The 23535-nt window shown below is 33.7% G+C and overlaps 1 protein-coding gene across 1 annotated transcript in view; it reads left to right on the forward strand.

The window, feature by feature from the left end:
- Positions 1–23511, forward strand: part of LOC136042832 (protein lap4-like) — a gene marked incomplete at both ends in the record, with an annotated part of 39754 nt that extends 16243 nt beyond the window's left edge. The window contains 4 exons of the mRNA XM_065727762.1: positions 746–892; positions 4794–4874; positions 15377–15562; positions 23052–23511. Coding sequence (XP_065583834.1) covers positions 746–892; positions 4794–4874; positions 15377–15562; positions 23052–23511 — 874 coding nt within the window. The remainder of the gene's footprint in view (positions 1–745; positions 893–4793; positions 4875–15376; positions 15563–23051) is intronic.
- Positions 23512–23535: the final 24 nt, after the last annotated feature.

A 23535-nucleotide genomic window follows, 5' to 3' on the forward strand; every position in this document is an offset into this window, starting at 1 on the left:
TCTTTTCATGACGTTTTTTCGCAAGCCAGTAACACTATTCCTTATTTATGGAGAGATGAATAGCCCCGCCCTTTTAAACCGGGTTAGCTAGTGCTGAATGACAAATATTGACAGAAAGTAAAGTATATTTTCTGGGGGGACCGTTTCAGGAAGCTGATTGGTTCTTTTGTGAGAAATATCAAACCAGTAAAAAAATCTTTAAGGTTTTTGAGCCACAAGATTTTGTATATGTGAAATCTCTTTTTCTCTCTGAATAAATTATATAAAATAAGCAGAATTTTAAATGTAGTCGCTCTCCCCCATGCTCGGGAAAAGAATAAAGTGTAACCTTCAAATTTCTAGTCATTTCAGATTTTTCCTGAAATGTAAATGTAAACTTACATTTAAACTGTTATCACTTATTACTAATTTTTGATTTCTAATCTTCTTGGATGTGGATAAAGGGTAATTTCTTTCTTTCCTTTTTGGTAATTTCATTTCCTTTTTGATAAATATTAATTTATTGTAATTTAGTAATATTAATTTAATTTGGTAATTTATGGTAATTATAAATGGTATTTCAGATTTACAATCAGGTCAGGTCTTCCTCTCTTCTTGTTCTTCATCATATATTTTCTACAAGATCAACTTTGATATTTTAATGTAATAATTGATATTTTATCAAGTTTTCATTGTCCCTGAATACCACTCTATCCTTTTTTCGGTGTTATTTGGTTTTATAACATATATGTATTTACTTTTTTAGTTTATTGATCAGAATGTTGGTATCCCATCAAAAACAAGTCCGCGTAAGAACGAACGTGTCTTCTGCACTCTTCTTCGAGACCACACAGGCCTTGGCTTTGAAGTACAAGGAGGTAAAGGCGGAGAAGTTGCCAAGGAAAACTCAGACGTAAGACTTTCATAATTTTGTACGCCCTTACATGGTCATATCTAGGATTTTTTTTTTTTTTGGCGGGTGATTTACATATGGATTTTTTTTTTCGGGGGGAGGGGGTACAGAAAAAAAAACCCTAATAAACGCATACAAATTTGTTTGTATCTAATTTTGTTACGTTTTCACGAGTCAGACAAACAATTCGGGGGTGGCGGGGGGGGTGGGGGGGGTCAATTCTGCAAACCTCTCTTGATACGGCCTTGCCTTTGTATCCCTAACCTGAATGTTTACGTAATATTTATTTAGATTCTTTATCATTTTACATTATATAGTTTTTTTTTTTCTTCATAAATGCTTTTATTGATCTTTGTCACCTTAAAAAATCGAGATCTTCCAAAAATAAAATACCCGTTTACAGGTGGGGTATACATCATATACAAGTTATGCAATGGCTTTAGTTGCTTTGAGAATCGGTAGGCCTATTTTTGTATGAAATTTTACATCTGAGATTTGTTAGTTTAAAGTTTTAATCGTTCAGAGCTGCTTACTGACATTCAGGGTTGCATAGAGGTCTTGGCTTTAAAGGAGGACAAGGAGTAGGATTTTCTAATGAGAAGTTTAATGTAAGGTTTTGTTTTCATTTGAGCATTAATGCAATATATTATGTAGGTTTTCTTCGATTGTTTTTGGTTTTATTTATTATGTATGTTTATCTATAACCGACACAGTACAATTATAAATAATAATGGAATAATAGTTCGCAGACAATATATAATTCACAAGAGAATCAATTAAGACGGTGGCGAGGGGACAAAGGTGTATATGCCACGCATGAGAGTTCTCTGTGTCAACTTCTAAATTATATTCTAACTTATAACTTATAATTATATTCTTAACTTCTTAACTAACTTCTAATTAATTATAACTTCTAGATTATATTAGAAGCGCCCAAAACCAATCAGAAGAAGCCGGTTTTTCTCCGGTTTGGTGGACGATGAAGAAGGAAAATTAACAAGATTCTCCTGGGATTTAAAAATATTTAAAATTTAAATTCCATAGAATAAAAATCTTTTAAGTCTTTACATAAATAGCCTGGATTGTTTGAAACTAATATTAGGAACAGTGCTTATGCGAATACCGAAGACTGTACCGATATATAGACAAAGTTTTAAAAAATCGAAAAAAAAATAGATTCAAAAAATTCTTATTAAAAAGAAATAAACAAAAAAAAAACACTAATTTCCACAAAGTTTCCATAGCCTGTAAAGGAGATATCAAACGACCGAGTACAATCTATGAGAGGAGTAGTGAAATTATTACCCTGATTGGAAGTTGATTACCATAAATTTAGCGTACGCAACCCTTTTGAGTACCATACCATGATTTACTGTGGGGAACTGTGGTGCGATTATAGGTTAGAACCTTAGGGTTGTAAGGCCGATATTAGAAAAAGCAGCAGAAACAGTACACACCATTTGGGGTCATTTTTCGAAAAAAAAATCGCTGCTCGAAAATAGGATCTGCCATCAGAAATGTTGGCAGATAAACAAATAAAACTGCAGGCCCTGATGGAATACAGCCTGAACTTTTGAAAGTCAGCTGTGAATATTTCGATAACCTACACCACAAAATCCCACAGCTACCCGGGAATTTGGTCACCTGCCCTCACCATTATGCAAATTCACTATAGTCTCTGTTCATAAGAAAGGTTTTAAAGCTGTTTGTGATAACTATCACCAATCAAACAGTTCATGGTAACGAACTGTAGTAAGGAGCGATTCGACTCAATAGTAACCAAAACTCTAAAAAACGGAATTTTGATACCAATAGTTACATCAAAAGATTTGCATTTAAATACTGATTTTAAATATATAAGCTTCATGACGTTTAGTCTTACCCATCAGAAGTTACGAGCCTGAGAAAATTTGCCTTATTTTAGAAAATTGGGGGAAACACCCTCTAAAAGTAATGGAATATTAATGAAAATAACACCATCATATTCAGCATATCAGAGAACCCTACTGTAGAAGTTTCAAGCTCCTATCTACAAAAATGTGGGATTTTTCTTGCCAAAAGACAGTTTAGTTTTTATTTAATCAGTATTAAAAGCCACGGCACAAAAACTTTGACAAGAGTCTTGAACGGGTCTGATCAATATGCTTAGCAAATATTCCAGAATACCAAGCGGGCTTCTGATCAAATAAGTCGACTGTTGATTAGATTTTTTAAGTTCGTCAAATTATATGCATCAGCAAATTCGATGCTGTTTTACTGATAACGTTTTCACATCTTTCAGATGTGAAATGTATCCTAAAAGTTGCTCTAATACATAAGCTGTCTCAAGACAGCTTTAAAAGGTTTGACCGGACATCAAGGCAAATAGCTTGAAGATATCAACCCTCCCTGCTGGATCAATATACCTGAGATGCCACGGCGCAGATGTGAAATGGGAGCTAATAGCTACTTAGATACATCATCAAATTCACCAAGGCTTTTAAGATCTTGAATAGATATACCGCGGTTACGAAATTTCTGTAGACAGTGACCTAAATACATGAGCAAAGTCATTGCAGTTTTAAATTCTCTGAGTTACCTACTGCAGTTGCGATGTATATGCTGATGGCAGCACAAATACAGAAGTAGCTTCACCGCAGCTGTAGGGGTTATGAATTGATTTACTGCAGAAACCTGTCGTACCATGAGATGATGCCGCCCTACAATATTTTCTATTTTGAGCTAATCTGCAACTCTTCGGTCATCAGTCTAGGTGTCTCCAAATGTTTCGATTTGTAGTTTAGATGCTCATTAACCGTCCCAGAGAAGTCGAAAATATCAAAATTACTTGTGATAAGTTCGAAATTTGTGCTTAAAAAAAAAAAATACTTAATAAAACTTCTACACGGACAATAATTTTTAGAAACAGACGTGATACAACTTATACATGTTACCGTAATATATGTTACCGTTTTACCGATGCATATTTTATTACCGATACAATATTACCGTATTATATTACAGTAATATTACCGTAACGTTTGATGATACATTCCGACTTTGTTACATTCTTCTCAAAAGTAGCTGTTCGGAGTAAGATTTTTTTAAAACATTCTATTCCATAGCTTAATTTTGAATTGAATTGATTTTTTTCCTTTTTTTTGTACGTGTCCTACAACTAATCTTATTTCCAAATTTGGATCCCATAGCGTTTGTACGTAATAACTGTCAATATATTACTGATACTATATTGTTAATTTTGTTTCTTTTTTTATTGTGTTATGTTCATGTTGTTTTTTATGCTAGTATCAAAACAATTATTCTGTTATTATAGAATAAAATAATTATCTCATTCCATTATTATGCACTGGCTAGGCTAGATGGCTAGGATACGTTCTGTTGATGAAGGATGGCAGATAGCCAAAGATTGTCCTTGTAGGTCCACCGCCTAGAGCCAAACGAAAGCGGGTCGTCCTCGCGAATAAGTTTGGAAGATATCGTAAAGAAAAATTTAAGCGAAATGGGAACTTCTTTGGGAGGTTTTAAAGAGAGGGGGGGGGTTGAATAGATTGGGATGAAGGAGGAGCGTACGTAGCTGTGTTTGTTTCAGATCGCTTGGTGCTGCAGTGAGTTGTTGTTAGTAATAGTGAGTAGTTGTTCCTTTTTATGAAATTATTTTTAGAATTCTTTCATTTCCCCGATGATGATGTTTTTTTGGATACAGACTAAATATTTGAGTAATTACTGAATCAAATTCAGATTTTCTTTCGATTTGTCACGGTAGGCAAGTTTGAATTTAAATCTTCAATCCTTTTATTTTATTTCTGTATAAATTTATTATATTTTGTTTTAAACCTATTTCTATTAATATCATTATTATTATGTTATATTAATATAGTTGAATCCATTTTCTGCGTTCTAGGGCATTTATGTGTCTCATATAAATGACGTGGGTCCTGCCGCTCGTGATGGAAAACTCCGTGTTGGAGACAAAATTCTATCGGTAATTGATTTTCTTTTTTGTTTCATCTATTTCTTCTTTCCCCTTATTTCTTGTGCTTTGCTTTAGTTCTTTTTAACAATCGTCAGGTTTGTCTTTTTTCCTTATCTTTCCTTTTCTTTGGGTTTTTGAAATTCTACATAGAAACAAAGCTCTTAATGGTGCATTTTGTTATAAAAAAAGATTCATTTTACTGTGCAAGCTATTTCTGCTTTTTTCTGACTGCTGTGAATTTATTATACTTTTGCTGATTCTAATTTATTTTTGCAAACTAGAAATTGAAAAGGTCAAAATGGAAGTTCCTTTATATCGTTTCAAGCAATACCTTAATGTTTAGTTTCTAATTTTATTATACAAATTTTTAACCTAAATATTGTAATATCATTGAATTTTATTAATTTTTCGTCATTGTTTTTGTCATTATGACCTAAACTTTTATTGATTTTTATTTTAGCAACACATAGGATATACGCTTGCTTTTTGCTAATTACTATTTGTCCGAGTTCGACCCAAGTAAGTTTGTTACTATAAAGTTTCTATTTGGTCTGCTCGAATTAATATAATACCAAAAGCGTAGAATAATCGGACTATGAATTAAATAAGACACGAAAATGTTTAAAATGAAAATAAAAGACCGTTAAAGATGTCGAATAAGTGTAAGAGTGTAAAAGAATAAATTAAAAATGTAAGCAATGTACATGAGTAAAAGTGAAGAAGTGTAAATGCATAAAAGGAGCACACTAATTTTCACCAGCGCCATCTAGCTTGGAGTGAATTTGTTCCCTTTTTAGCACACCACCAAAAGCGCTGTACACGCTTTTGATGTGTCCAAAAATTGATGTGTACCACACATCAATTTTTTCATCATTGGGCATTCCAGGTTAAACAGAACTGGCCTACTTAATTTGCCATTAGTTAGAACCACATAACCAAGGCTATTTTGTGCTGACCACATTTTGACTTTTAACTAAATATTTCGCGAGAATAAAAAATAATTCTGATAATTGATCATTTAAAAGGAATTTCAAGCTATAAAACTACAACAATGAAGATTAATTGGATTAACTAGCTTTTTTTTTTTATTAAATCGCCAGACGCTACTCTGTGGAGCTAGTAATAATTCAAACCCTTTGTTCCCATGTTAAATCGCTGAACGTCTAACTTTTATAAATTTTCCATTATCATTTTTTTTAAATTCTGTCGCTTGCTATATAGTTTTATATTTTATTTGATTTATGGATCTTGAAGGGGCTTAACTAGGTTTGTTTTAAGGTAAGGTTTTGATTTTGGATAGCTGTGTTGGCTATTAGTAGGCTGTTAGAAAATGAAGACTAAATGCATAAAAGAACTGTTTGCTTCTGTTTTTATGTTTGCATGCTTTTTGTTGCAGTTAATGCATAGTATGTTTAGTTTATAGTAAAAATTGTGTTGTGCATGCATTAACGAACGGATGAGCAACTTAGATGCCAAAATGATTGACTTTGACTCTACTTTTTTGCGCGATATTATTACTAAAAAGACTTTTTTGACTTTAAGCTTCCGGAATTCTTGAAGGTTTACTGACTCCAAAAAGACTCGATATGGTATCATGTACTACTTACAAACCACTTACTACTACTACTACTACTACTACTACTAATAACTCAGTGCAGCACCAAACCGCCTGAGGCCAACACAGCTACGCACGCTCCTCCTCCAACCTAATCTATTCAAGGTCTTCCTTTTTACACCCTCCCAGGAAGTTCCCATTTCCTTTAAATCTTTATTCATGACTTCCTCCCAACCCAGACGAGGAGGTCTGGGTTCAAGCCACTTGATGGAGTGAATTTTGGGGAGCTAAAGTATGATAAGAGCTATGAACAATAGTTTAGCTTTGTATCTCAGAAACGTCATTAGTAAAAGAAGAGGCACTTCCAAATTTAAGGAACAACCCGTTAATACAAAGATGTCCATTACTTGGGGCAAAAATTTGAATTATGGACTTATTGTATGATTACTGAAGAAAGATAACCGAGTTTATTGTGGGGCTATTCGGTAATGTAGTAATGAAAGCTGCTTTGAGGCCATGTTGTGACAAGAGGTACACATGAGGTGTGAAAACTCTAACCTAGATACAAGAAAAAACAATGAAATACTAAGAAAAAAAGGGAATAGTTCTACTGCATGCTACTGCAGTTTCACATCAATTTATAAATAAAGCGGGCAGGTCTTTTCTGTCATATTTTCTTTTACATATTTCCTATTATTCATATCAATTACATTTATGACTCAACTTTATTTCACAAAAATGGTCTTCAATAAGGGCAATGCCTGTTATGGTAATATTTGTTTTTGTAATATTTATTACTGTAGTTTTATATTGATATATTTACCTTGATGGTAAATATTAAAACGATTCCACTTCTGACGTAGTGTCAAGGGGAACATACTTCTTGATGCCTATTTTAAGTATAATAATGGTTTTACTCGCAAATCTACCCCCACCCTACATCCCCTGGTGGGCGTTTTGCACCTGTCTATCCTTTTATTTCATTTTGAACGGTTTCCATGACTCGAAAAAGTGTTAGATCTATTTCTAATTGAAAAGAATTTCAGATTTGTTGGATACCGAACATTGTTTGATAATGACTTATGAATGTGGAAAACAATAAAAGTAAATATGATAATGTCATCAAAATATGTGTGACACTGGCTGTGTCATGGCAGTGTCGTAAATGAATCCAGAAAACAATAAAAGTAAACATGACAGTGTCATTAATAAAAATATACTGCATATTATAAAGTAAGAACTTCTATGTGGTTGTTTTGGTTTTGTACATACCTATATACTAGGACTATACATGAGACTTTCAGGGCGGGGGGGAGGAGGTCATTTGCGAAGGAAAAAGTAACAGTATCTGGAAAGAGCGTGAAAAAGCCATGGATTAGTGTGTTCACCTTGTTCCCACGGCAGTAATGGAATCATTTATATATTTACCTACTACTACCAATAACAACTCACTAGCACAAAGCCGTATGAGGCCAACATGACAACGCACGTTCCTCCTCCATTCCGATTTATTCAAAACCTTTCTGTTGACATCCTCCTAGGAAGTTCCAAGTTCCATTAAATCCTTCCTTACGACCTTCTCCCACCCTACTAGGGGCGACCTGCTTTTTGGTCAGCCCTAGATTTACCAGTGTGACAAACATATCGCATTTGTAAGACTCGAACCCTGTTGGTCGCTTTCCTTGTGTTTTATACCCTAGTTCTTAAGGTAACACCTGCTAGAAGCTACTTCTGGTTTCTTTGTCCAAGTTTGAAAGCGTACCTTGAACCTTAATATTAAGTTCTGAACTTATTTTTTGGGGTTGTTTAAATTATTATTTTTTTTTTAGTTTTTTTTTTAATTTATTAACTTGCTAAAGACTATGGTACTGCTGCAGCATTTGTGTATTTATGAAATATGAGCTGCGCAGAAGCCAAATCCATTGACTCCACTCTTGTTATTGATAAAGCATTTGCTTTACTGTTGATTTAGTTTAGTATCCTCCTTAAACTCCGAAAGTTTTAACTTGATACCCATAGCTGTTCCTGCGATATTAAAATTGCAACCTTTTGATCACCTCGATTCACATAATGTGTTCAGATTTAGTTCAACATGACCTGAAAGTTTCAACTTACTACACTTGGCCATTCCTAAACTATATAGTAGATAAGGTCTTTCGACAATCTTGATGCACATATAGTTTTATTAATTTTCTTCAACATTTTAAATTGCAACATTATAATATAGTAATTTCTCTATAATTTCTTCCGCTAAATTAGATATACAACTTCGAATTTTGTTCTGCTAAATTGGTTTATTAAGTTTTTAATATTTTATTACCTGAAACTGTTTGTTGTTAAAAATCATGTGATTTTTGCTTCATTGGTATTATCATGTTATATCGACGAACGGCTTCAGTTTTAAAATGCTACTGTCAATAGAGAGACAATTTTATCCCGACAGATAAATTTATTTTATAAATTTATAAATATATTTAGTGTTATAAATTTATTTAGTGTTGTTACTTATAAATTTACTTATTACTTATACTTATTTATACTTATTACTTATAACTTTATTTAGTGTTGAGTTACTAGAAGTGTGAAAGATATGTACATTAACGTGACGTCGAATAAATGAGTCATGAAGAGATCGAAAAAGTGCATGTAAATATTGTTAAATACTTAAATAATTAGTTACTATTAAGTAATATTAAATTAAAACGTTTTAAATTATTTAATTAAATTATTTTAAATTAAATTATTTAGTAATATTAAATTAAATAATATTAAATTAAAATTAAATATTTAATAATATTCAAGTATACTAATTAAATAATTAGTTGCTATTAAATAATATTTAATTAAAACGTTTTTAATTATTTAATTAAATTATTTTAAATTAAATTATTTAATAACATTAAATTAAATAATATTAAATTAAAATTAATTATTTAATAATATTAAAGTATACTAATTAAATAATTAGTTAATAATAAGTTGCAAATACGTAAAATAATTTTTTGCTTCTATTTTGATATAGGTATGCTTTTTGTGCGCTTAGATTGTAGTCTAGAAAAACTGGTTTGTTTTATGTGTATTAACGAACGAATGAGCCCCTCAGAAGCCAAATTGAATGACTCCATTTTGATTACTGGTAAAGCACTTGCATGACTAGTTACTTTAATGATAATAACAATGGATTTTTATGCTCTGTGCATACATGAATGTAGCCTGTAGAATTGAAAAAAAAACCTAAAAGAGAGGGAAAAAGACAACGTTTCAGAGGAAAACGATCATAAGCCTAATAATAATTTCGTTATAATAAAAAACACTAACAGTATAAAAACCTCACAAACAAAATAATAAAAACCTGTATTATTTATAATAGTAAATAATGTAAATAAAAATATGACTGCAACGCTATTCATCAAACAAGAAGATTAAGGAGAATTCCCATTTCTGATCGATTATTTATTCCTTAAAATACTAAAGAAAGTGCAATTGAAATCTAATTGTTGGAATTAGATTAGAGGATAAGCTTGCTCAACCATATTTTTTTTATTTATAACCATTATTATTTACATTTATTTATATATTTATATTTATTTACAACCATTATTTATTTTTTAAATTAGGAAGAATCCGGAAAAGAATTTTTAGTCAAAGAGACCTTTATATGCAGTTACGTAGTTTTTCGCAGTAGCTTTTGCCAAATTAAAAAAAGAGACGTGGGCGAAAAATCAGCCTAAAATGAGCTAAAAACATATGGCACCAAACAACTTAAGAAAGCTTCTCTTTGAAGTTGTCTGGGAATCATTGTTATTGTTTTAATCTTACAGTTTAAAGTGCTGTCAAATTCAACTAAACGTTTTTAGTTTCGCGGTTCAACGTGACAACTTTAATAAAATGCAGTACTGTCCTAAAAACTTCTTAATTTGTAAACGACTAGAAGAAAAATCTTAGGGATACGAGATTTTTTAGAAAGGAATAGATCTTAGCTGGGTCGTGGGTGTTTTTATATATATATATATATATATAATATCCTTGGTAATGTAAGAATAAGCCTAAGCACTGTTTAAGCACTAACTAATTTGAAGAAAAATTTTCGATCTTTTTTTAATTTTCTTTTGCAAGGCCAATTTACATCTCCTAAGACAAACTGAATCATTCTTTCCATTTTATATAAATAGCGACGAAGACCACACTGCCTTTCCATCACAAACGCAAAAAAACAAGAAAACAATTGGGAGTTCTTTTCACAAGACAGTGGAAGTTTGAATGAATACTTTGACCCTATGTCCAAGGGCTGTCCTCAGCAAAACAAATATATATAAAAAGAGTTACAACAATATACGACCATTAAAACTAAATTGAAAATTTTAAAACAGTCCTAGCATCCCTACTTTAGCGAAGTTCAACCAGAACTAATAGATAAAGTGTGGTGAAACAAGGCAATTCATTGAAATGAAAGAAGAGTAATTAGAAACACGTTTTCATTGCTAATCATGCCTTTTTGGCAAAGAGGGGTCTGTCAAATACCATATGACTGTGGCAAATACTATGTAGGTAGAACTCACCCGAATTTAGAGAAATGTCTACAACAGCATAAAGGTGATATCACCACAGCTTTAAGTTCTAATATTGCTGCGATATTATATGTTCGATATTTGGCGATATTATAATTATATTATACTAGCTGTTGGGGTGGCGCTTCGCGCCACCCCAACACCTAGTTGGTGGGGGCGCTTCGCGCCCCCCCCCCAAGCCCCCCCGCGCGCGTAAGTCGTTACGCGCCATATTAGTTACGCGCCATTGTAGTTGTGTCCCTATGTCCCACCTGTGAATATAGATATATATATATATATATATATATATATATATATATATATATATATATATATATATATATATATATATATACATATATATATATATATATATATGTTTTTAACTACGTAAAACTTGCGAATATACAACATTCTTTGCTGTCCCATTGTCTGTGCATATAAATAGATTTTCAGGTTTACCGACTCTTGAACATGCAACATATAATGGTCCATGGGAAAACAATCCGTATTCAGATCTATACCTCATGATTCTAATGATTGCCCTTGAGCTTTGTTGATGGTGATTGCTAATCGACCATTCCCTGAGTCGCCATCGTCATTTATATATCCCCCTGTGCACCCCGGCGTCCCCTTTGTAGTTATGTCCCTGTGTCCCGGTCGTCATTTATATTCCCTGTGTCCCGGTCGTCATTTGTGTCCCGGTGTTCCAGTCTGTGATTTCTCTTTGAGTGTCCCGGGCGTCATTTATATTCCTTGTGTCCCGGTGTCCCGGTCGTCATTTATATCCCCCTGTGCCCCCCGGCGTCCCCATTGTAGTTGTGTCCCTGTGTCCCGGTCGTCATTTATATTCCCTGTGTCCCGGTCGTCATTTGTATCCCGGTGTCCCGGTCTGTATATACATTCGTTTTTTAGTTTTGTTTTTCTCCTTTATTTTTTTCCTTTTTTCTTTTTTTTCTTTTTTAGTTTATTTAGATTTTTAGATTTTTTAGTTTTTTTATTAGTTTTTGTTTTTTTGTAGTTTTTACCATTTTTTTAGTTTTTTTAGTTTTTTTTTTTACTTATGTCCTGGTCGTCATTTATACTCCCTGTGTCCCGGTCGTCATTTGTGTCTCGGTGCTTTGTTGATTGCTAATTTATATTATATTTATATTTATATTTTTTATATTTATTAATATTTTTTTAGTTTTCTTTTTCTCTTATTTTTCAGTTTTTTCCTTTTTTTTAGTTTTTTCTTTTTATTAATATTTTTTTAGTTTTCTTTTTCTCTTATTTTTCAGTTTTTTCCTTTTTTTTAGTTTTTTCTTTTTTAGTTTTTAGTTTTTTTTTTGTTTTTTACCTTTTTTTAGTTTTTTTAGTTTCTTTAGTTTTTTAGCTTTTTTAGTTTTTTTATTAGTTTTTAGTTTTTTTTTTAGTTTTTGCCTTTTTTTAGTTTTTTCAGTTTTTTTTAGTTTTTAGTTTTTTACCTTTTTTTAGTTTTTTTTAGTTTTTTAGCTTTTTTAGTTTTTTTTCTTTTTAGTTTTTTTTGTAGTTTTTACCTTTTTTAGTTTTTTTTCTTCTTTTGTATTAGTGTGAAATAATTCAGACGTCATATGCGGACAAACACGACGTCACTCGACAGACAGACAGACAGACATAACCCACAAACAACTTATTTTTATATATATTTATTCATATTTTTTTAGTTTTCTTTTTCTCTTTTATTTTTCAGTTTTTTCCTTTTTTTTAGTTTTTTTCTTTTTTAGTTTTTAGTTTTTTTTAGTTTTGTACTTTTTTTTAGTTTTTTTTAGTTTTTTTAGTTTTTTAGCTTTTTTAGTTTTTTTATTAGTTTTTATTTTTTTGTAGTTTTTGCCTTTTTTTATTTTTTTCAGTTTTTTTTTAGTTATTAGATTTTTACCTTTTTTTAGTTTTTTTTAGTTTTTTAGCTTTTTTAGTTTTTTTTTCTTTTTAGTTTTTTTTGTAGTTTTTACCTTTTTTAGTTTTTTTCTTCTTTTGTATTAGTGTGAAATAATTCAGACGTCATATGCGGACAAACATGACGTCACCTGATCCACGATCCACAGATCCACAGACAACTTATTTTTATATATATAGATTATAATTAATATAATATTAATTTGGCGATAATTTATCGATAATATCGATATTTGGCGATATTATAATTCGATATTATAAGCGATATTTGGCGATATTATAAGATAATAAGTTCGAATATTGCTCTTTTCATTCTGTGTTAAGCAGCCATGTGTTTTTTAAAATCCTAGCGACAAAATACTTTTTGAAGAATCCACCCTTATTAGCAATGACCTAGGCATAAAGCAGGTTGTTCGTGTAGCAATTCGAATCAGACTTCAGATTAATAGTTATAATTCCTTAAATAGGGATTTGGGGGAACATTCAATATATGCTCTGTATACAAATTTAATTGAAAGTAATCTTACAAAATATATTAAACAAGAGCTAAGAGCTCATATGGCACTTGTGACGAGGTCGGAAGAGCCAAGAGCTCATATGGTATGAGCTTTAGCAAAATTCTGAGAATCAATAGATTGCTTTAAAAGGAAAATCAGAGGCTTAATGCCGGTTGGGATTTAAAATAAGAGCTCTGAGTCACGTGGTCCTTCTAAATATCAAAATTATCACCCACTCATAAGTTAAAAATACCTCAGTTTTTCTAATTTTTCCTCTCCCTTCAGCCCCCCAGATGGTCGAATCGGGGAAAACGACTTTATCATGTCAATTTGTGCAGCTCCCTGACACGCCTACCAATTTTCATCGTCCTAGCACGTCCAGAAGCACCAAACTCGCCAAAGCACTGAACCCCAACCCCTAACTCCCCCAAAGAGAGCGGATCCAGTCCGGTTACGTCAATCACGTATCTATGACATTTATAAGCATTTTCCAAGATTTCCGTTTTCCCCCTCCAACTCCCCCCAATGTCAACAGATCTGGTCGGGATTTGAGATAAGAGCTGTGAGACATGAATTCCTTCTAAATATCAAATTTCATTAAGATCCGGTCACCCGTTCTTAAGTTAAAAATACCTCAATTTTTCTAATTTTCCCAAATTAACAACCCCCAGCTCCCCCACAGAGACGGATCCGTTCCAATTATGTCAATCAGGTATCTATAACTTGTGCTTATTCTTCCCATCAAGTTTCATCCCGATCTCTCCACTAAGTGTTTTCAAAGATTTCTGGTTTTCCCCTCCAACTCCCTCTAATGTCACCGGATCTGGTCGGGATTTAAAATGAGAGTTCTAAAGCACAAGATCCTTCTAAACATAAAATTTCATTAAGATCTGATCACCTGTTCGTAAGTTACAAATACCTCATTTTTTCCGAATTACTCCCCCCCCCCCAACTCCACCAAAGAGAGTGGATCCGGTCCGGTTATGTCAGTCACGTATCTTGGAGTTGTGCTTATTCTTCCCACCAAGTTTCATCCTGATCTCTCCACTTTAAGCGTTTACCAAGATTTCCGGTCTCCCCCCTCCCAGTAACACTGGATCCGGTCGGTATTGAAAGTAAGAGATCTGAGTTGCGAGGTCCTTCCAAACATCAAATTTCATTAAGATCCGATCGTCCGTTCGTAAGTTAAAAATACCTAATCTTTTCTAATTTTTCCGATTAAACCCCCCCCCCCCCATTCCCTCCCCCTAGATGGTCGAATCGGGGGAACGACAATTTCTAATTTAATCTGGTCTGGATCCTGATACACGTGGCAAATTTCATCGCCCTAGCTTACCTGGAAGTGCCTAAAGTAGCAAAACCAGGACAGACAGACAGACAGACCGACCGACAGAATTTGCGATCGCTATATGTCACTTGGTAGATACTAAGTGCCATAAAAACCAGTTGACATTAACACAAACCAGTTACAAAAAGACCTTCGAGGCTAGCTGTCAAAAAGGTTAGATTAGCAATGAAAAGATGTAATTATTTTTTTGTTTTATTTCAATGAATTGTCTTGCTTCACCTTAGTTATTTATCAGTCCTGGTTGAGCTTCGCTGAATTAAGGATGCTGGGACTATTTTAGTCTTTTCGTTTTAGTTTTAATGGTCGTATGTTATTGTAAGTCTCTTTTCTTCTACATATTTATCTTTTGTTGAGGACGGCCCTTAAACATAGGGTCGAAATATTAATTGAAATTAGAATTGCCACTGTCTTGCGAAAAGAATTCTATTGTTCTTCTTGTTTTTGATGTTTATCTTTCCATTTCAAACATATAAGAAATACAATAATTTTTTTTCAACTATGGCTTAGTATGCATGAAAGTTACAAATTTGTTTACTTCATTTTCCCCGCTGATTACTCAATGCAGTAAATCTATTTGGCATCTGACTGACTCAAATGTGTGTAGACTAATGTTTTGGGTAGTGTGAGTAACAAGCACTACTTTTTTTTAGATCAATGGAATCGATGTCGGAGGTGCTCGACTCGATCAGGTAGTCGCTTTGCTCTCGGGTTTGGAACGCTTTGTTCGCTTGGTTGTCGAGAGAGAGCCGGGAAGTGGCTCTACACCACGATCACCATTTGGGTTATACAACCCAAAATCCTATATGGGTACTCGACTCTCACACTCCAACCTGCAAGTATGTTGAATGCTTTTATGATCAAGCTTGTAGTAAACTTTAACTCAAACCCTTCTCTCGTTTAGTTGTAATAAGTCATGAGGATCTATACCTTAGGTGACAAAGTACGGAAAGAAGATTTATCCTTTTCTGAATTCATATTGATGCTTAAGATGATTTGAAGAGACCACCCCTTCTCTTCTTCCGAAAAAGTAGTCGTTCACAATATTTAGCTGGTTATTTCAGTTTTCGTTTCCCCTTTCTTCGTTCTAAGATTAGCCCCATATTGAAAATTAGTATCTTAAAAATGTATCTTCTGATTTTGAGTTAATCCCCTTCAATCCCTAATCGTATGGTTACCTATGCTTTATACTACTAACATATAACGAGGGGAGGGGACTCTTATGGAAACTTCAGCAGAATTAGTTACGTCAAAATAATTTTTTTTTCAATTTAGAAACCGAATTTTTTTTGGTAATAAAGAAATTCTCTATCCCTTCTGGACCGAATTCAGGTTTTCAAATTTTCAATTTGAAAATTTTCAACGTTTTCAATTTTCTGCAAATTCAATTTAAATTTTCTATTTCTAATTGAAATTTTCGTAAAAAAAAAAAAATTGAAGAAAAAAAAACTTGAAAAGTAGGATTGGAAGAAATTAAACCTTTTAGAAGATTAAAATATTTTGATGCTATTGGATTGTTGATTTTCTTGAAGCTAAAATCCACATCCCGTTGATCACCTTTGCGGAAAGATTTTTGTCACTAAGAGTTTTTTTTTTATTTTAAAAATATGGACTTCTTATAATTTTTCTCCTTTTAAGTCATGTTTAATACTTCAACTTCAACGTACAATCTTCTGCTCTGGAGAATATCTTGTCTTTTTTTTTCACCCGGACAGAATCAACTAAAAATAAACCAATAAAATGATAGTGTTTTTTGCTTTTTTGTTTTTTCCTACTTGTTAAAATTATGGCAACATACATTTCAAATAATTTCGCTTCATCGTTTGAAGAAGTCTTATAATATCGTAGTATTATACTTCTATAAGAATTATGGAAGGAGAAAAACATATAGGGGGAGAATATATATATTTCAAATACTGTGGGGGTTGTTGGGAGTGGCTGTCCCTCCTCACATTTAGAATAACTCTGAAAATCGGAGGGAAATCACATTTGAAAAAGAGAATGGGAATAAGGAGTGACGTAAAGACTTCAAAACCCCTTTGCTCCTTACCCTGCTCTTTACTAAAAAATTATCATTTATGAGCTTGCAACACAAGAGGAATGTAGTTAAATTTTGACTTTTCTTGGCACAATACTTCGAGGATGCTATTGTCTATTTAGTTGAATTTGCTTTAAAGATATTTTTTGCTTTATTTTTTGGTTAATGGTTAGTTTTTAGTATATAATATTTAGTTAATTTTGTAGTTTTAGTATATTTTTAGTTTAAATGTGTTGAACGACACAGTAAACATAATACTTCCAATTTATATTTGGCCATATTTGTTTTGTTTTTAATTGCTTTACGATAAGCCGCCTTAGTGAAAAGACCCAGATGTTGAAGGGGATGGAGGCAAATCTATGTCTCCCTCTATGGATTTTTTAAATTGATTTTCCTGGTTTCTTCCAAGCATTTTATATACGGAAATTTACAATACATATTTATGTACAGTATATGCGGAATACTCTTATAAGCAGAGTTTACTCTTGGAAAAACTCTTCTAGGAAATTGAAGTTCTTTGATCTCCCAGCTTCTTCTTGTACATACAATACATTTCACATGAATTTTCAATATTTCAAAAAAACATTTTACCAGATGAATTGAGAATTATAACATTGTTAATCTTAATATTGGCTGCGAAATGGAGAAACTGCTGCATATAATTGTTATAATTACCTCATGTCAGATTTAACCACCTCCCATTATTCTGTAGGATCGCCATAACAAGTAGCAACAAGCCCTTTGAAGCAATATATTCTATCATGAAGTTTCTCTATGCCTTATTGAACAATAGTGCATTTATTTTTACCTTTTACTGCTAACTGTATTCCATAGAAAATTTATTCTCGTCAGCAGAACAGTTGTATGATGATATTGGAAAAATATCAACTATATATGTGTACTACAATAGCTCGTGTCGGTAATATTTTATTTTATTTTTTTAATCGGGAAGTTGGACTTTGATATCTTGTTATAAATAACACTTGGTCAATAATATCAAAATTTTTTATTAAAAATACTATTCTAGACTCTTGAAGAGTAAATTTAATGTGTGCAATACACCACTTCAATGAAACATTCGTATTTGAAAATGAAGGTTCCATTGTTTTTACCATGATTGCAGCGGTAACTGCAATCTACTAAAGATTAATCTACGGCACATAGTAACGAAAGAAAGAAGCATTTTCAAAAGACTTGCTTGTGAGAAAAATTGCCATTGTAACAGTTATCTCCATTAGTCTTGATAGTAAAATGTTATTTGGAAAACCAATTTATGAAAATTCAAAAAATAACCTGAAATCCCCCAAATGTCCAAATGGAAAGAACTCCCTGTAGAATTGCCATTGCCAAAAAACCCGCTGGGCTCCTTTGTTTATGACACTTGGTATTTATCAAGTGACAGCAATATAAATTTCTGCCGGTCTGTCTGTCTTCTGGCTGTTGGTACTGGTTTTGTTAGTTCGGGCTCTTTCAGATAAGCTAGGACGATGAAAGTTGGCAGGCGTATCAGGGACCAGATTAGATTAAATTAGAAATAATTGTTTCCGCGTTTCGACCGTCTTGGTGGGGGGGAGGGGGGGAGTGGAGGGAAGGTCAATTTGGAAAAATTAGAAAAAATAAGGTATTTTTAACTTACAAACGGGTGATCAAATCTTAATGCAATTTGATATTTAGAAGAACTTTGCGTCTATAAGCTCTTATTCTAAATCCTGACTGGGTCCGGTGAGATTGGGGGAGTTGGAAGGGAAACCAGAAATCTTGGAAAACGCTTAGGGTTGAGATATTGGGATGAAACTTGGTGAGAAGAATAAGCAAAAGTCCTAGATACGTGATGTACATAACCAGAACGGATCCGGTCTCTTTGGGGAGTTGGAGGGGGGGCTAATTCAAAAAAATTATTACGGATCTTAACGGAGATCGTATCTTAATGAAATTTAATATATAGAAGGACCTCGTGTCTCATAGCTCTTATTCTAAATCCTGACCAGATCCGGTGACATTGGGGGAAGTTGGAGACGGAGACCGGAAATCTTGGAAAACGGTTAGAGTGGAGAGATCGAGATGAAACTTGGTGGAAAGAATAAGCCCAAGTCCTAGATACGTAATTGACATAACTGGACCAGATCCGCTCTCTTTGGGGGAGTCAGGGGGGATTTCTAGTGTTTTGGCACGTTCGGTGCTTCTGGACGTGCTAGGACGATGAAAATTAGAAGGCGTGTCAGGGACCTGCACAGATTGACTTGATAACAGTCGTTTCCCCGATTCGACCATCTGGGGTGGGGCTGGAGGGAGGGAAAATTGTGAAAGTGGAGGTAGGTTTATCTTACGAATGGGTGATTGAATCTTAATGAAACTTGATATATAGAAAGATCTCATGTCTCAGATGCTCCATTTTCAATTCGGATCGGATCCAGGGACATCGAGGAATGGAGGGGGAAACGGATATATCAGAAATAGGAAATCTTGGAAAACTCTTAGAGTGGAGAGATCGGCATGAAACTTGATGGGAATATTTAGCACAAGTTCTAGATACGTGATTGACATAGCCGTACCAGATTCGCTCTCTTTGGGGGAGTTGGGGGGATTTCGAGTACTTTGGCGAGTTCGAGAATAAGTACAAGTTATAAATACGTGATTGACATAAGCGAACCGGATCTGATTTCTTTTGGGGAGTTGGAGGGATTTCTAGTGCTTTGGCGAGCTCGGTGCTTGTTGACGTGCTAGGACGATGAAATCGATAACTCTAGTACCGAGTCTAATTTTAGGTTCCGTTCTTGTCACAAGTGCCATATGAGCTCTTGGCTCTTGTTGTTGTATGTCCAGCTAGGAAAGGCCAGTGGATTTTTCCTGTGTGTGTTATTTATGTCGCAAACCAATTTTCTACACAAGGTTAGGATAGGGTAGGATAAATTATTCTAGAGAATCAATCATTTAGGTTATCTCAAAACCAAATTTGCAAGGAAAATTATTATTAGAGACGAATCTAGAGTATTTCTTTGTAAAGAAAGAGTTTGGGGAAGGGTATAACTAGCATCTAGGGCTGCGCTACTTTTTGAGTCCTGATGTCGCCAGTTTGGTCAAAGGTCAGTGACATAACTATGTATTGCTCAGCCAGAGTTGACCCAGTTCTAAACGTGCACTTAGATAAGTCTGGGGAATTTAAACAAGACGGGTGTGCGAAAGGACAAAGTGGCTGGCTCCCAGCATACCACTGCACTTCCTGGCTAAAGAGCCGTGACATGGAGATCGGTACCATGAAGTCTCGTGCCGTTTCTTTACCTTTCTCTTTTAAACTAGCATCTCAAGTTGAAGTACAATAAGGTAACCCAAGATAAATTTACTACAACAAATTTGCCTAAGCTATGGAAGTAAAGCGAGATAATATATATGACATATTTATACATTTGCAGCACTTGTTAAGAAAGTCCCAAAGGGATTTATCAGCAGGTGTCAGTCTCCTTATTCTACTCATTCCAATAATACTATTTTTACATTATTCTACGTCCATTCATATGTGTTCAGCAAGCATTGTACATACATAAAACACACACATGAATACAATTCCTTGATAAAGAAAAAACTCTTTACTGTTGCATTAAATAATTTCAGATTACTAGAATTCCCTGTTTCAGCTGTAACTACCCCATACATAGGATGCGAAATTTCTAATTAAAAAAGAAACTCTAGTCGGATTTCTAAATGGATATACCGGGTTTCTCTGCGTACAACAAATATCAATCACTTTGGCTATCTATGGTTTTTGGTTATAGCGTGTATTTAGACTATGATGATGACGTGTGTATTATGACGTATATTCTGACTATGTTGGTGACGTGTATTTTTACTCTGGTGATGACGTGCGTATCATGACGTGTATTTTGACTATGGTGATGATGTGTGTATCATGACGTCTATTGTGACTATGGTGATGACTTGTGTATCGTGACGTGTATTTTGACTATGTTGATGACGTGTGTATGACATGGCGTGTTGATAACCAGTATTCTGACCATGGTGATGACGTGTGTATCATGACGTGTATTTTGACTATGGTCTTGAGGTGTGTTATCATAATTTATGGGGGAAAGCATCGAAATAAGAGGGAATATATTATTTAGTTATTAATATACTAGCTGTTGGGGTGGCGCTTCGCGCCACCCCAACACCTAGTTGGTGGGGGCGCTTCGCGCCCCCCCCCAAGCCCCCCCGCGCGCGTAAGTCGTTACGCGCCATATTAGTTACGCGCCATTGTAGTTGTGTCCCTATGTCCCACCTGTGAATATAGATAGATATATATATATATATATATATATATATATATATATATATATATATATATATATATATATATATATATATATATATATATATGTTTTTAACTACGTAAAACTTGCGAATATACAACATTCTTTGCTGTCCCATTGTCTGTGCATATAAATAGATTGTCAGGTTTACCGACTCTTGAACATGCAACATATAATGGTCCATGGGAAAACAATCCGTATTCAGATCTATACCTCATGATTCTAATGATTGCCCTTGAGCTTTGTTGATGGTGATTGCTAATCGACCATTCCCTGAGTCGCCATCGTCATTTATATATCCCCCTGTGCACCCCGGCGTCCCCTTTGTAGTTATGTCCCTGTGTCCCGGTCGTCATTTATATTCCCTGTGTCCGGGCGTCATTTATATTCCTTGTGTCCCGGTGTCCCGGTCGTCATTTATATCCCCCTGTGCCCCCCGGCGTCCCCATTGTAGTTGTGTCCCTGTGTCCCGGTCGTCATTTATATTCCCTGTGTCCCGGTCGTCATTTGTATCCCGGTGTCCCGGTCTGTATATACATTCGTTTTTTAGTTTTGTTTTTCTCCTTTATTTTTTTCCTTTTTTCTTTTTTTTCTTTTTTAGTTTATTTAGATTTTTAGATTTTTTAGTTTTTTTATTAGTTTTTAGTTTTTTTGTAGTTTTTACCATTTTTTTAGTTTTTTTAGTTTTTTTTTTACTTATGTCCTGGTCGTCATTTATACTCCCTGTGTCCCGGTCGTCATTTGTGTCTCGGTGCTTTGTTGATTGCTAATTTATATTATATTTATATTTATATTTTTTATATTTATTAATATTTTTTTAGTTTTCTTTTTCTCTTATTTTTCAGTTTTTTCCTTTTTTTTAGTTTTTTCTTTTTATTAATATTTTTTTAGTTTTCTTTTTCTCTTATTTTTCAGTTTTTTCCTTTTTTTTAGTTTTTTCTTTTTTAGTTTTTAGTTTTTTTTTGTTTTTTACCTTTTTTTTGTTTTTTTAGTTTTTTTAGTTTTTTAGCTTTTTTAGTTTTTTATTAGTTTTTAGTTTTTTTTTTACCTTTTTTTAGTTTTTTTTTAGTTTTTTAGCTTTTTTAGTTTTTTTTTCTTTTTAGTTTTTTTTGTAGTTTTTACCTTTTTTAGTTTTTTTCTTCTTTTGTATTAGTGTGAAATAATTCAGACGTCATATGCGGACAAACATGACGTCACCTGATCCACGATCCACAGATCCACAGACAACTTATTTTTATATATATAGATAGATGTAGATTTCAACTTGATAATTTCTAGTTTTCGAAATATCAAGAAGTAAAGACATTTTTGGAAAGGTATCTGTCTTTAAGCAGAGTAGAGACAGAACTAAAATCCTTAATCAAACTAGGTTTAGAATGACGGTAATAAAATAATATCCTCAATATCGTGAGCACATGAACTGGAAGACAAATCCTGCTCTGAACAAAGCTGGCTACTTCAAGTCCAGAAAAGTGTTTCAGCTGCTTTGACCTCATTGTGTCAAAGTATGCAAGGGATTAGAGAGTGTTTACTTTCTTATTTAAAGTTTTACCCATATTTCAATATGCTCATTTCATTTTAATGGTAAATTGAAGGAGTGGTGCAAGAAATTCGTTATTTTCTAGGGTTATAATGAAAGAAAAGTTAAGGTGGGTAGTACCCGATTCTTGTTCAACAAAATAAAACATAATGGAAGTAACATTCAACAAAGTAAAACATAATGAAAATAAAAACCAAAAACTTTCAGAAACACATCAAAAAATTGTTTTATATTCATTTTGTTTCGTTTTTATGATTCGGACAAAAAATTCGGGGGGGGGATTAAAAAAGGTAAAGGATGCAGCACTAGACTATTAAGATCCGAATGGGGGGAGGGGGAGGAGTTAAAATTTCTCAACTCCCTCCCCTGGATGCGGCCTTGTGTGCAGGTGTGCTATAATGCATTCACCTATGTAATAACTTTAAATTTACTTTCCGCTGTTTCAGTCACCTCTGCTTCGACTAAGTGCAAGTGCTTCTTCAACCCCAGCTCCTGAGCGTGCTATTTCAAGCCCGCTCATAAGTGCACATCACACCAATGGTTTGCCACCAAGTAAAGCATCCTCCCCTGTGCCACCTATGACAGGCAGTCCTCCAAAAGCAGTTACTTCTGATCAGTTTACGGCAATGATACCATCGCGAACGACTCCACAACCTGAGGAAGCAGGTAATAAAAGCGTAACTTTAACAGTGAAGAGCAATGATCCTATGGAAATGGCATTTCCTCCTGCCCCTACTCAGCTAGGAAAAGTGACGGAAACAATCACAAGGAGTACGTTGACAGAACAAATTGTTACACGTGTAACAAATAACAGATTGGCACAGCCACCTGTCATTGTCGAGGTAAGATCTTCTTTTCTCTTACTTCTCTTTCGCTTTTCTATCATTAGAAGCTCAAGAACTGCTGGTAATTGACAATAAATTGTGATCA

The sequence above is a fragment of the Artemia franciscana genome, unplaced genomic scaffold, assembly GCF_032884065.1.
Source record: "Artemia franciscana unplaced genomic scaffold, ASM3288406v1 Scaffold_2103, whole genome shotgun sequence".
Lineage (NCBI taxonomy): Eukaryota > Metazoa > Arthropoda > Branchiopoda > Anostraca > Artemiidae > Artemia > Artemia franciscana.